The following is a 15306-nucleotide window of genomic DNA, read 5'->3' on the forward strand; positions in this document are numbered from 1 at the left end:
CCCAGACGTTGCTACTTACTTTGGCCTAGTTAACTCGATTAGCCATCCATTTCAGTCTTCGTCGTTGGATTCCTTGACAGTTCAGTTTAGTGTCTTCAGAGTAAGTTTGTGCAGTACTAGTCTGGTGCTACTTTACTTGAGTGTCAGCCCGTGTTTGGGTGCTGTAATTGCGGGACCGTTGTAATTGCAGTTATATTGAATGATATTTCACTTGATCAAAAAAAAAAAAATTATCAATTTTATTTTTCGCAATCAAAAATCAAATTTCACAAATCACTTTCATTGTCAATACCACTTGGTTGTGAGGTTCTACATTTATTTATGGTTCTCTTGACCAATTTAAGGTTTGGTTGTTTCGAGCCGGGCATGTAAATAGTTTGGTGCTATTTTTTTTTAGGTTTTATTTGTTATATTGTTAGTGACTTAGTAATCGGCATAACCAAGGATTAAAGTTAGCTTTTCAATCCCCGTGGTACGATAATTTTGGGTTCAAATATTTCCCATTCTTTGATGATCGTGCCCTTATTGCGTGTAAGTTGCATTTAAGCACCAAATCACTTATCGCGAAACATGTATGCGCCAACAATAACCACCAGCCTTCATTTTCATCCCATCTTAAACGGCTAATTCTAGTTAATTCCGGCCATATCCAGCAAAACCTTGACATTTGCAGCCAAGTCCGGCGACATCTTCCTCCTCTTACATCTCAACTATTGGTTCCCAAAACATCATCACATCCTCATAGGGAACCTCAGAATGATTGGTTGCTTGTGAATTCATTCTCTGCAATTTTTGTTTCCAGCAAGAACTCTTCGGCTAAAAATCAACAATCTCCGGGCAATTTTCGGCCCTCTCCGACCTCCATTATAGTTGTGTTCTTCTTCTCCGCCATCTCTGGTTGCTGATGCGAAGCTTAAGCTCATGCTTCATTAACGAGTAGATGCAATCTTCTTTCCTTCGTCTCTGTTTTTTTTTTTTTTTTAATATCTTCTTAATTGGATCGAGTTCCACTTACAATTCAAAATCTAGTGTAACAAACGGAGTATAAGGTTAAGGATTTCTTCTCCAATCTAATCCATTTATGTATCCTAATTCATTCCTATCTTAGTTGCCAAATGTGGCCTAAGTTTCTTTCGTTTATCATTCTGATTGCTTGTCCATAAGACTTATTATATGTGGTTTTATTTTCATCCTTTTGGGCTTGCCATGGGGCAGCTTAAATGATCCCCCCATCATTGGTGACAACAGCTTGGTGTTGGAGGCTAGTGGTTACAACTTGCCATCATGGCAAGACAAAGGCATGCACAATGGTGGCGGGCTTGAAGTTGCACACTTTCCTAAGGTCTTTTCCTTTTGGTTGGGCTGAGTTGTGTTCAGAATGGGCATGAGCTGAGGACTGAAGTAGTAACTTTTAAGTAGTGATCATTAGGGGTTTGCAACTTCTTCCGTTATGTATGGAAGATGTCGCAAGTTTCTATATAGAGAAAAATTTAGCCATCGTCCCCAAACTATGCTGCCAAGGTCAATTTGATACCCGAACTCTCAAAAGTATCAATGTGATACCCAAAGATATATTTTGACATCAACGTCATACTTCCGTCAAAAATCTCTAACGGCTCCTTCTGTTTGCTGACGTGGCAAGCACGTGGGTCCAATATGATATTTTTATCAAGGGTAGAATGATCTTTCACTACTAACTAATTTAAAAACCAAAAAAAATTAAAAGAAAAAAAAAAAACAAACTGGATCTGCACCGTAGCCACTATACACTCCTCTCGACTCTCATTTTCCCCAAATCACCTGAGAGAGAGAGGCAATTGTAATGTCGGACTTCATCCCTGACGAGATGATCCTCCAAATTCGCCCAATACCACTTCGAATCGGCCCATATGAACCAAACCCTAACCCGCTCACTCCTCCTCTCAATCTCCACTGAAAACCCCCCAGCTTTCATCTCTAGAATTGGACCGGCTTCCCTTCGGAAACTGTACTTCCGCCATAAAGCTCGCCTCCCCTTTAACCCGACCCGACTGTGACGTCTTGCTATTGGGCTCCAGCTTCCGGTAAACGACGCTTCTCCCAGAAAGAAGACCGGCGACAGGTGGGCAAGAGGTGGTGTTATGCGCTGATGCTCCGCCAGGAGATTTGAGGAGTTGGTGTATCAATTCGGGGGCGGCGGTTGTTGAATTTGACTGGATCCGATTGGGATTGAGGGCGAAACTGTCATCGAGCCGAGCTCGAGTTCGAGGCCGAAATCAGAATTCTCGAAGAGGACGCCAGAGTGGAGGAGGCGGAGACAAGATTGGAGACGACGGAGGCGGGCCCAGTTGCGAGGGTCGTCCTCCAGCTTGGAGAACACGTTCAGAAAGGAGAGGAGAGAGAGGAGGAGGAGAGAGAAGAAGAAGAAGAGTGAGGTTGGAGAAGAAGAAGCCATTTTTCTTTGATTTCTTGGGAGAGAGTCACCAGTCGCTGGAGTTATTCTCTTCTTTCAGTTTGTTTTGAGTTTCCAGTTTAAATCAAAGTTCCTAGAATTACCAGCACAAAGGAGTGATGCATGCTTACTGGGCTTGTGCATGTTATGTTGATATATGTATGTTGTTAAAACAAATACAAATTTTATCCAGGGGTTATCGGGTAATACAACAATAGGGTAATCCTCATATGAGAGGAGGAGGCGGAGACGAGATCGGAGACGACGTAGAAGAGGACGTTGCAGCACTAGGAGCGTCGAGAACATGGAGTCCGAATTTATTTTGGGGTGGGTGGTTGGTGGCTGACGACGTTGTCAGGTAAATAAGGAAATGTGGCAGCGAAAGTTGCGGCGGTTTGACTAGAAGAAAATCCCAGAAGAAGAAGAAGAAAAAAAAAATGAATTAACCAAAAAAAAGGGTAAGTTGGTCATTTAACTTTTTTTTTTGACCCACGTGCTTGCCACGTCAGCAAACAGACGGAGCCGTTTGAGATTTTTGACGGAAGTATCACGTTGATGTCAAAATATGTCTTTGAGTATCACATTGATACTTTTGAGAGTTCAGGTATCAAATTAGCCTTGGCAGCATAGTTTGGGAACGGTGACTGAATTTTTCTCTTCTATATATTAGGGGTGGGTCTCCAATAGATACTCATTTTCACTGAAATTTTTATTATTTATATCTTTATCCCGCCAATTCCATGATATTAGTGAGATTTGGACTTGTAGCATCCACAGTGTAGATATTTAAAAAATAATTAACTGATCACAATTTACCTGCACATTAATTTTCAATTCTCTTTTGACTTTTCTCTATGAACATCAGATAAATTAGAACTACTTCCCAACTTGTATGCCTGATCACCAAAAGAATAGATCTACAAACTTTACTGTTATTTAACTTTTACCAACTTTTACTCTATTAACATCTTATTAGAAAAGATCTTATGAAGCTAAATTTCTACTTTAAAAGAGTAAAGAACATAATGATGCAGAACAGATGGCAACTAAATTTGAAGAGCAGTTAGATCGTGTTAAATGAGGAAAACGAAAAGTGACTAGTAGACGCGAAACAGCTTCTCGGAGTCCGATTGGGACGCACCATACCTTTCCGGAAAGGGAATCGCGCCAGAAATCAAACTCGTCGCTTTGCCAAGACGTGTGACCTTTTTCGGGCTTTCGGGGTCGTTTAGGGCCTCAAAAATGCGTTTTTCTATTTTTACCCGTTTTGGTTTTCCTAGTTATTTTCGGGTTGTTTTCGTTTTTACCCATGGGCTTTAGGGTTTCATTGTTAGTCGCCCTAGGGTTTATTTTCTCTTATTTAAGCCGCCTTAAGCGACGGCAAACCTATCTATTATCTTTTATCAATAAATTTGAGATTATTCTCTTTTATCTCTGGTGGACTCCAGAATCTTTGCTTAGGTTTATTGCTGGTAAACCTAGTTTATCAATCCGATCAAATCCGTCTGCGTCAGGTGGTATCAAAGCAGGTCTTCCCTGTCTCTTTTATTTGCCTTAGTAGCAATGGGTGAAGTTACAAAAGCAGATATCGAAGCTCTTACAACAGCGTTTACCGCTGCCATCAATTCCTTGAATAACCAGATCGAAGATATTCGTGGATTGTTGGGTGAGAGGAACAACAACAACAACAATAATCGGCATAGAGGCGGGGAAGGAGGCCAGCGAGTTAGGGCTCCGCGTGGCGAAGTTGTTGTTAATACTTCAGATGAGGAATCTGAAGAAGAACTTGTGCAACATGAACAACAGGTGCAAGCTGACCAGGATTACAAAGTCAAGGCCGAAATTCCTTTCTTTTTGGGCAACTTGGGTGTAGAAGATTACCTGGATTGGCAGCTTCAGGTGGACAGATTCTTTGAAATTATGGAAGTGCCTGAACACAAGCAGGTTAAGCATGTTGCATGGAGGTTGAAGAGTACTGCTGCAGTATGGTGGGATAAGTTGCAGAACACTCGAAAGAAGCAGAGGAAGCAGGGTGTTAGAACATGGCGAAGAATGAAGCAGCTGATGATGGAGAGATTCTTGCCAGATGATTATGAGCAGATTTTATACAGGTTGTATATTGAATGTGTCCAGGGAACTAGGCCAGTGGCTGATTACACGGCTGAGTTCTTACGCTATTCAGAGCGTAATGAACTAGGGGAAACTGAAGGCCAGAAGGTGGCTCGTTATGTCAGTGGGCTGAAGCCTTCCATTCAGGAGAAAATTGGGTTACAAACTGTTCATACTATGGCCGAAGCTTCAAACCTAGCATTGAAGGCAGAGTTGTTAGAGAAGCCTTCACGAGCTTCTTCTTTCCAGAGATATAATTACCAAAGGAGCACAGATTTGGTAAACTCCTCAACTGACAAGAGTAAAACCACACTGCAGAGATCAGAAAACGCTTTTAGGGCTTCCAATCCTCCTTTTAAAGGGGCTGGCAGTTCTAACAGTTCTAGTGGTGTTCAAACCAGGGCACCGAACCAAAGGCTTAATAATCCTTACGCTAGACCTACAACAGATGTCTGTTATCGATGCAACAAGCCTGGGCATAGATCTAATGTGTGTCCTGAGAGGAGACAAACTGCCCTTATAGATGATTATGATGAGGATGAAGAAGAAGTTGGGAGAGATGGTGATTATGATGGGGCTGAGTTTGCGGAGGAGGAGTCTCCTGAAAAGGTTAATATTGTGTTGCAGCGGGTCTTATTATGTCCCAAGGAAGATGGGCAGCGACGCAATATTTTCAGGTCATTTTGTTCCATCAATAACAAAGTGTGCAATTTAATTGTGGATAATGGGAGCTGTGAAAACTTTGTAGCCAAGAAGCTGGTGGAATACTTGCAGTTACCTACGCAGCCTCATGAAGCACCTTATTCTCTTGGTTGGGTCAAGAAAGGTCCACAAGTTCGAGTTACTGATTCCTGCAAAGTACCGGTATCCATTGGTAAGCATTATAAAGATGAAGTTCTATGTGATATTATTGATATGGATGCTTGTCATATTTTATTTGGACGACCTTGGCAATATGATGTGGATGTGATTTATAAAGGCAAAGATAATGTGATGATGTTTATGTGGAATAACCATAAAATTGCTATGGCCCCTGTGTGTCAATTTGAGAAATCGGATGGAAAGAAAGGGGAGAGTTTCCTGACCTTGTCTAGCAGTGAATTTGAGATGGAGAGGGCCTTTAAAGAATCTGAAGTTTTCTGTCCAGTGGTGATAAAGGGGTTGTTGGCTGCAGAAAAGGAAGATGTGGTAATCCCTAAGGAAGTGCAGAATATGTTGGGAGAGTTTGAAGAGTTGATTTCAGATGAGTTGCCCAATGAACTACCACCTATGAGAGACATTCAACATCAGATTGATTTGGTTCCTGGAGCTAGTCTGCCAAATCTGCCACATTACCGAATGAGTCCCAAGGAGAATGAGATTTTGAGGGAGCAGATTGAAGACTTGTTGAAAAAAGGGTTCATTCGTGAGAGTATGAGTCCTTGTGCAGTTCCAGTCCTCCTTGTTCCTAAGAAGGGCAATCAATGGCGGATGTGTGTTGATAGCAGGGCCATAAACAAGATAACTGTGAAGTACAGGTTTCCTATTCCTCGTTTGGAGGACATGCTTGATGAGCTGGAGGGTTCCAAAGTATTTACCAAGATAGATCTTCGAAGTGGTTACCACCAGATTCGAATCAAACCAGGAGATGAGTGGAAGACAGCTTTTAAGAGCAAGGATGGTTTGTTCGAGTGGATGGTTATGCCATTCGGGTTGTCTAATGCACCCAGCACTTTTATGAGGCTTATGAACCAGGTTCTTCGTCCTTTTATTGGTTCCTTTGTCGTAGTGTATTTTGATGACATATTGATCTATAGCAGGACCAAAGAAGAACATCTGGTACAGTTGAAACAGGTTTTGAGAGCTTTACAGGAAAATAAACTGTACATTAACCTGAAGAAGTGTACTTTCTGTACCAACAAACTGCTATTTCTGGGATTTGTGGTTGGAGAAGAAGGCATTCAGGTTGATGAAGAGAAGGTGCGAGCAATAAGAGAATGGCCAGCTCCAAAAACAGTTTCTGAGGTGCGGAGCTTTCATGGTTTAGCTACCTTCTACAGGAGGTTTGTGAAGAATTTCAGTACTATTACTGCCCCTATTACTGAATGTTTAAAGAAAGGCAAATTCCAGTGGGGAGATGAGCAAGAGAAGAGTTTTGCCTTAATCAAGGAGAAACTTTGCACTGCACCAGTTCTTGCTCTTCCTAATTTTGACAAGGTCTTTGAGGTTGAATGTGATGCTAGTGGTGTGGGAGTAGGTGCTGTGTTGTCACAGGAGAAGAAACCAGTAGCATTCTTTAGTGAAAAGCTGAGTGAAGCTCGTCAGAAGTGGAGTACTTATGACCAAGAATTTTATGCAGTGTTCCGGGCATTGAGACAATGGGAGCACTACCTGGTTCAGAGGGAGTTTGTACTGTTCACTGATCATCAAGCCTTGAAGTACCTTAATAGCCAGAAAACTGTGAATAAGATGCATGCAAGGTGGGTGAGTTTTCTGCAGAAATTCCCTTTTGTGATTCAGCATAAATCTGGTACTCTTAACCGGGTTGCAGATGCTTTGAGTAGGAGGGCTTCCTTGCTGGTCACTTTAGCTCAGGAGATTGTGGGGTTTGAGCTCTTGAAGGAGTTATATGAGGAAGATACTGATTTTAAGGAGATCTGGACCAAGTGCAGTAGCAATAATGCAGTTGCAGATTTTTATGTGAACGACGGATATTTATTCAAAGGCAATCGGCTATGTATTCCTAGTTCTTCTTTGAGGGAGAAACTGATCAGAGATCTGCATGGAGGGGGATTGAGTGGACACTTGGGCCGAGACAAAACTATTGCTAGCCTTGAGGAGAGGTATTTCTGGCCACAGTTGAAAAAGGATGCAGGAACTATCGTGAGGAAGTGCTACACCTGCCAGGTTTCTAAGGGTCAGTCCCAAAACACAGGACTTTATCTTCCTTTACCTGTTCCTGATGATATTTGGCAGGATCTTGCTATGGATTTTGTGCTGGGATTACCCCGTACCCAAAGAGGTGTGGATTCTGTGTTTGTGGTAGTTGACAGGTTCTCCAAGATGGCGCACTTTATTGCTTGTAAGAAGACTGCTGATGCGTCCAATATAGCCAAATTGTTCTTCAGGGAGGTGGTCCGTTTGCATGGAGTGCCCAAGTCCATCACCTCTGATAGAGACACGAAATTCCTTAGTCATTTTTGGCTTACGTTGTGGAGGATGTTTGGAACAGCCTTAAACCGTAGCAGCACAGCTCATCCTCAAACTGATGGACAGACAGAGGTCACTAATAGAACTTTGGGTAACATGGTTCGGAGTGTTTGTGGAGATAGACCCAAGCAGTGGGATTATGCTTTGCCACAGGTGGAGTTTGCTTATAATAGTGCTGTGCATAGTGCAACAGGGAAGTCCCCATTCTCCTTAGTTTATACTGCTGTTCCTCGACATGTGGTGGATTTGGTACAGCTTCCTAAAGTTCCTGGTGTTAGTGTTGCTGCTGAGAGCATGGCTAAGGATGTGCAGTTTGTTAGAGAATCAGTTAAGGCCAAGCTGGAACAAACTAATGCAAAGTATAAAGCTGCAGCTGACAAGCATAGGCGAGTTAAAGTGTTCCAGGAAGGTGATGACGTGATGGTGTTTCTGAGGAAGGAGAGATTTCCTGTTGGTACCTATAACAAGCTGAAGCCCAGAAAATATGGTCCTTTTAAAGTGGTGAAGAAGATCAATGATAATGCTTATGTTGTTGCACTTCCAGATTCGATGGGCATCTCTAACACTTTCAATGTTGCTGATCTGCATGAGTTTCGTGAAGATGAGGCTCTTTATCCTGAAGAGAACTCGGGGTCGAGTTCTTCGGAAGTGGAGGAGACTGATGCAGAACAGATGGCAACTAAATTTGAAGAGCAGTTAGATCGTGTTAAAGGAGGAAAACGAAAAGTGACTAGTAGACGCGAAACAGCTTCTCGGAGTCCGATTGGGACGCACCATACCTTTCCGGAAAGGGAATTGCGCCAGAAATCAAACTCGTCGCTTTGCCACGACGTGTGACCTTTTTCGGGCTTTCGGGGTCGTTTAGGGCCTCAAAAATGTGTTTTTCTATTTTTACCCGTTTTGGTTTTCCTAGTTATTTTCGGGTTGTTTTCGTTTTTACCCATGGGCTTTAGGGTTTCATTGTTAGTCGCCCTAGGGTTTATTTTCTCTTATTTAAGCCGCCTTAAGAGACGGCAAACCTATCTATTATCTTTTATCAATAAATTTGAGATTATTCTCTTTTATCTCTGGTGGACTCCAGAATCTTTGCTTAGGTTTATTGCTGGTAAACCTAGTTTATCAATCCGATCAAATCCGTCTGCGTCACATAAGGTACATAATTACGAATGAACTTTTTTTTTTTTTTTTTTTGAAGGGGCCAGGAACTTTTTAATTTATAATAGCTAGATTCTCCGCATGCACCTATAGCCTATACTTACCTTGGGTGATTGAAATCTTTCGTTTGGAACTTTCGCCTTATATTCTGATGTAGTTGCATTATATATTCCAGCTCTGTGTCCTACGCTTTTGAGCTTGCATGCAATCGCAAAGCAAGGTATGCCAAAACAAGATATTAAGTTTTGCAACAAAATGCTAGTTATTTGACTTGGGACCTCCTTCCACATTTGTGAAACCTAATTATTCTTTTGGTTGTTGTATAAAAAGAACAAACTTAAAACGTCCTCGAGATCATGAAGGGGGACAGGAAGTCAGCAGCTAGGAGATGATGAACATATCAAAATGGAATAGGTAAAGGCAGTTGCTAAAGAAGCCATTTGGCACAAGCCCGATTGAAAGGGTTTGTTAATTGTGTTTTATGGTTTAGTTTATTGTGATTTTGATAGTAGGTTTTATATATATGCTGTTTATAAAACTCAATAGCTAGGTGTAGAATGATCGATGAGCTGAACTAAATTAGACTATAATTAGTTGACCATGAACAGAAAAGGGACAGGTATGATGCATTAAGATAATTGATATTTAAGCAAGTAGGAGTAGACATCATTTGATGAATTATAATAAGAATATTGGGAAGCAGACTGCAGATTTCATAATTCAAAGAACATATATAGTACAAACGTAAAAAACTGTCTAATTGAGACCTTGGTTAATCATATATCTAACGACTAGATTAAGGCATTAAGCAATCCTTTTCAAATAATTAATTAAATAACTTCCGAACATTGTATTTTAACTATTTTTCTTATTGGTGATACTTGTTATTCTCATTTCTCAATGAATACCCTAATCTCATAACTAGTCTGTGGAGGGGATCTACATACTCTTCTTAATTATCGGGAAGTTCTACAGTACCTACATGTATGTGATACACTCATTTACATATTTGAAGACAATTTTGTTGTCATTGTGGTAAATAGAGTTATTTTTTTGGGTAATTTTAGTTCTATTAGAGGTAATTACTTCACCTACGATATTTTTACAAGTTTATGAACAAATTGTTGTCGATGTGCTAATATGTAAATGTGTAAAACAAATAATATGATAACTTTGTTGTCAATGTTGTAAATTTGGTTAAACTAAATTGTAATTTTGGTTCAATTAGATGTAAATGAGTGTATGATAAACATCAAAGTACTCTAGACAACCCTCTTAATTATCTAGTCTTCCGGTAATGACATAGTCTATATCCCTTCGTCTACCCTTAAATGGAGTTGATTAGGCAAGTTGCTACAATGCACAGTTGGACTGTGGAAGATATAACGTTTCCAAAATCCGGCAATGTTGTGCAATCTCTCCTTTGTTAGGCACAGTGGACTCTGAGATTGTGCAGTTTCCGTTGTGATTATTATAGTCATATATATCATAGTAGTTTTGAAGTGTATGCTATTGGCTGGGCATCTTTAATTTTGTTATGAGCTTTATAGCTGTTAAACGAGCAAAAATATCGACCTAGTACGTAGAGTAATTAAGCACATTAATCAAAACGACTTAATTACAACTAAGAGGAATTAGCTACATTTTTTTTTTTTGAAAGGAGGAATTAGCTACTTAGTTAAACTGAGATTCGAGGAATCCAACTGTCTCTGAGACAAAGGAGTATGGCAAGCAGATGATACTCTTTATGTCCCTAGATGTGATGTTTTGAGAGAATCTTGGAAAGACAACATGCGCAACAATATATGAAGATCTAAGCGAAGCTAGCTTCTTGCTGGCTCTTTTTGCTTTGCTTTGTCCTTTTTAGGCCGTACAAATTAGGATATCAGGTCCATTAAAGAGAGATCAAAGAAGATATTACCACGACATGATGGATTGGTATAAAATCGAGTATTTCAGATATTTTGATGGACAAATATATCTTCATGAAACCAGGAACATGGCAAGGTTTCTGGCTCTCCATGAATGTACCCAAAACCTTTATTCAGGATATGTACCGCCAGATTTGTTTAATACAAGTTAAGCAGGCCTAGCTTGCTTCTTTGGACAAGGGTAACTTCTGGATAATGATCGATGTGGCTGATTCCTTGGTCGGCAACAGGGCATGTCGGCTTCGGCGTCGATGTGGCATGTTCTGATTGGTGCCAGCAAAACCTGTTGGGGGAGTTAGCTGTAATTGTTTTATGAATGTTATACATGCAGTTGGTTCAACAGCTTAGGGTAAGTCGATGGGGTGTCATTTAAAATGCCGTTAATATATATTGGTATGATGGATAGCTTTGGTATAAGAATATTTACTCTTACATTTAAGAGTTGAATTGGCTATATATTCGCATTAGAATTAACCCCACATTTAGGTCGAGATCATTCTCCTATCTCGACCTTTAGCCTTCTTCGATCATGCTTATTGCATGTTGCCTACACCCCAATACCGAGGTTTTTCGAACCCCGACCCCTTCCCTTTTGGTCCCTCCTATCTCCCTTGTAACAAAAAATTAAGAAATGAATAAACAGCTAGGCAGGCATGTTAATTGTATACATTCAGCAACTGATGCAGCTAGCTCATAAAACAGGCGGGAAAGTGAAACATATATATGTGGATTTCACATTATTTACTGGTAATGAATTAAAAAGGAAAAACATCAAAACTACTGTTTCAAGTCAGTTCCGGCAGTACGTAATAACTTATTGAACACTGCACCCATTGGACGTGTTCAAGCAATTTGAAGGTCTCCCTTTGCTCAGTCATTGCCAATGGATTTATATGTGAATTTTAATTATATTTAATTTATAGTCAAAAGCTAGCTAGGCAGAGAAAGACATAACCAGGAAAACGACCTAGCTGCCAATGCAATTAGCAAACATGGAAACAAATAATTAAAACCAAAATGTCGAAAGAGCTTTCTTATTTTTATTCAATTCTTTTATTTGGTCCCATGGAAATTCCATAACAGAAAAGGCCACAATATCATTCATTATTAATTTTCTTCTGTTATTTATCAACACCACACATATAGGTTTTTTCTTTCACTCCAAGATTCCATTGCATTTGTTCTAAACACCCAGTGTTTGTTTTTATCTTTCGTCCACATCAAACCGCCTTTCCACTCTTTTTTATTTAAACAAAACAATAAAAAACAGTTTTGCTAGCTTCTGAAACTCTAGCATAAAAGCCCAGCACTTCTCCCTTTAGATACTCCATAACAAGCACTTAACACAAGGAAAAAAAAAAAGTTTTCTGTTCTCATCAACACTTTCTTTCACTTGGCAGCTTCCATCATGAGTGGAAAAAGAAAACAAACCAGCCCAGTCGGAAGCCCTTTGTCCGGTGGGAATGTATCCGATGGTGGTTCCAAAGAGCAAGACAGGTTCCTTCCCATTGCTAATGTGAGCCGGATCATGAAGAAGTCCCTCCCTGCAAATGCCAAGATTTCAAAGGAAGCCAAGGAAACCGTCCAAGAATGCGTCTCTGAGTTCATAAGCTTCATCACCGGGGAAGCTTCGGACAAGTGCCAGCGAGAGAAGAGGAAGACTATCAATGGCGATGATCTTCTTTGGGCCATGACAACCCTTGGTTTTGAGAATTATGTTGGACCCTTGAAGGGCTATCTCAACAAGTATAGGGAGACCGAGGGAGAGAAGAACTCCATGACTAGAGGACAAGAAGATCACAACCACTCATCTAATGATGGTCATCACATCAACAACAACAACCAAGTCCATAATGGTACTAATGGGATCAACACAGTAGGAATGAATAAGGTGGATTTTTTCAATATTAATGGTGGGTTTTATTCACTTGGGGGGCAACAGATGAGTGCTCCAAAAGGGTTTGGAGAGAGTGGAAGGGTTATTGGTTATGGAGATCAGAATCTGGTGGCTTATGGGGATGGAAATGCAAATCATCTTCACAATGGGATAGGATGGTAAACACCGAAAACTATATATGTAAGAGGTACCTAATATATATATGTAATAGTTTGATTTGATTTCTTTAATTATTGCAATTCAATTGACAATTGGTATACAAGGGATCTTGTTGGAGATCCATCAATGCTCAAGTTAAAAGTACAGATCCAGCAGTTAGCATCGGAGGAGCTTCCCAGAAATCCTATATATGCTGTAGTAAATTTTATACACTCATTTGAAAATACTAGTTTATGTAACAAATCTGGAGCTTATATACATTATACGCGATACAATTGGCATAGCTTATTTCATGAACTAATCTAGCTCTTGATCGATCTCTCGCATTCGTCTGCAAAAAGGATAACATTTTCTCAGCATAAATTAAACGATAACTGTAGACAGCTAGCTTCAAATATCTGAAGACTAGCATTGAACATATATTACCTTGATGTCTTTTTAGTTATAGACAAAGCGACAGGGATAATTAAGCTGCTAAAACGTACATACAAAGGATCGTTTGCTGTAACAAGGATAGCATCTCAGCCTAAAAGGATAAATGTCTATATATTTTAGTTGTAGACAGCTAACTGCTAAATACAAAGAGAAGTTGAGTAGGGATTGTTTAGGTTCCAACCCTAAAGAGACATATCATTTAAGTCTTGTAGAACATAGTCCGAGCTAGCTAGAACACAGGACTCGACAGCGTTTTAGAACACACACACACACATATATATAGATGCAGAACTGTAGCACAACATCAGTCATTGATGTGGTTTAGTGCATGCATGTTCTCCAGTTCTGATCATCATCGCATATATGGAACCTGAGTATTAAGATTAATGACTAAAGAATTAGTTAAGATCGATAAACTAATTAATAGTTGCATAAATAAGTTTCAGGTACATCCATTATCTACGTCGACGTCGACGTCGACATTCCTTTATTAATTTTACAGTCTCTCCCAACTGTACGTTATGATTCTGTCTGTCTGTTTAGACCTAGCTAGGCCTATATCATTTTGATTTCTACTTTTTTGCTTTGATCTCGCACGATTGACGCATTGTGCGCGCGCAGCAGGCTGCTTTTGAGTTTTGTTGATCGATGTTCTATTGGGCCCTTCTCGCCGGCGTTACTACTTTAATATTTCATAATGCCTTCACTAGTACGTTATGTTTTTTTTATTTTTTTTTTCATAATCCACTATCATTATATTTTAACCTGGAAAACCAAATCGATCACAAACAAACTTGTAAAATCATTCCAATATCATTTGGTTTAGGTGCATGAGTTTTTCTTTTGTATAGGGAGGTCTTGATCAGTTTGTCTCATGGATGGACTAGTCATTGTGTATTGTCAGTTGTTATGTTGTTAAAAATAATAGAAACACTAGAGAGAGAGATCATATTCTCCGTTTTCTCCATTTTTTTTTTAGTAAATGTGGATTTCATTAAACGCATGTCAAACATATTCTTCTGCTACTTTCAACTAGACAGGTCAAGAAGTTGCAGTCTAGTAAGAGAACTATTGTGATACATAGTGATTGATCACCTATGTTTGAACTAAATGCTCACTTATTAAAGCAAGCCTATAACTATGGAGATTTTAAGACATAGTAACGTTACGTCCCGTACCTTAATTTACCCGTTTATTGGTCATTTAGATGGTAAATGACAATTACTTTCACTTTTAACTTTGTTTCGATACTTTTAGGGGCTCCAAAAGTTGACTTTTTTCTATGCTTAGTTTTTTAGGAAACTTCCTTCATGAAAGTTGTAGGGGACGTTAAACTGAGTCCGTGGACATATGACACGCTCAAATCGGAGTTGGTTGAAGAAGTTATTGTCAAAAACATAAAAGTTACTATTTTAGGAAACTTACTATAAATAGCCAATTACCTTTGGTAATTTCTATTTTCCGGAAAATTACTTCAACCCTAACTCAGTTTTCTCTCTCGCCGACCCGGATTTCCGACCCAACCCGAACCTGCAACCTGACAGGTTCTCTACCATCCGACCGCTCCAAATTGCCGAACAGGCACCATCCGGCGCACCTCTTCCAGCCATTTCGGTTCCGGCCTCACTTTTCGTCAACAGCCGGCCATTAGAGCGAATCGAGGCCTGGAAGTTCTCGGTTGGGCCCGTTTTGCATCTCCAGTCGGTTCTTCGTTTTCCGGCCACCTTCAGCCACACCACCAGTCGGGTTTTGGAGTTGCCATCATCCTCTTCCTAGCAATACAAGTCTCTTGCACCGAATTGAAGCGTGGAGGCCACACTTGCCACCCATCATATCAAATCCGAACACTTGTAGTGGATGGTGTGCTTGATCTAGTCATCTCCAAATTCTATGTCCACTGAGATGCATTAGGATTTAGGAATCATAAAACACAAACACAACATATCCATTATTAAAGAGTGTACTTGTTTTTAAACTCTCAACTTGTGAGAAAAATTTTG

General features: G+C 40.0%; 1 protein-coding gene across 1 annotated transcript; it reads left to right on the forward strand.

Moving 5' to 3' along the window:
- The first annotated feature begins 12080 nt into the window (after positions 1-12080).
- On the forward strand, positions 12081-13166 carry LOC133706500 (nuclear transcription factor Y subunit B-1-like). Its single transcript, XM_062132074.1, has one exon. It carries the CDS (start codon positions 12224-12226, stop codon positions 12872-12874), a length of 651 nt encoding a protein of 216 aa, XP_061988058.1. The 5' UTR covers positions 12081-12223; the 3' UTR covers positions 12875-13166.
- Positions 13167-15306: the final 2140 nt, after the last annotated feature.

Source organism: Rosa rugosa, chromosome 1 (assembly GCF_958449725.1).
Source record: "Rosa rugosa chromosome 1, drRosRugo1.1, whole genome shotgun sequence".
Taxonomy (NCBI): domain Eukaryota; kingdom Viridiplantae; phylum Streptophyta; class Magnoliopsida; order Rosales; family Rosaceae; genus Rosa; species Rosa rugosa.

Excerpts from the sequence above, each read along its gene's own strand:
- LOC133706500 (XM_062132074.1), top strand. The coding sequence starts at position 12,224 with ATGAGTGGAAAAAGAAAACAAACCAGCCCAGTCGGAAGCCCTTTGTCC.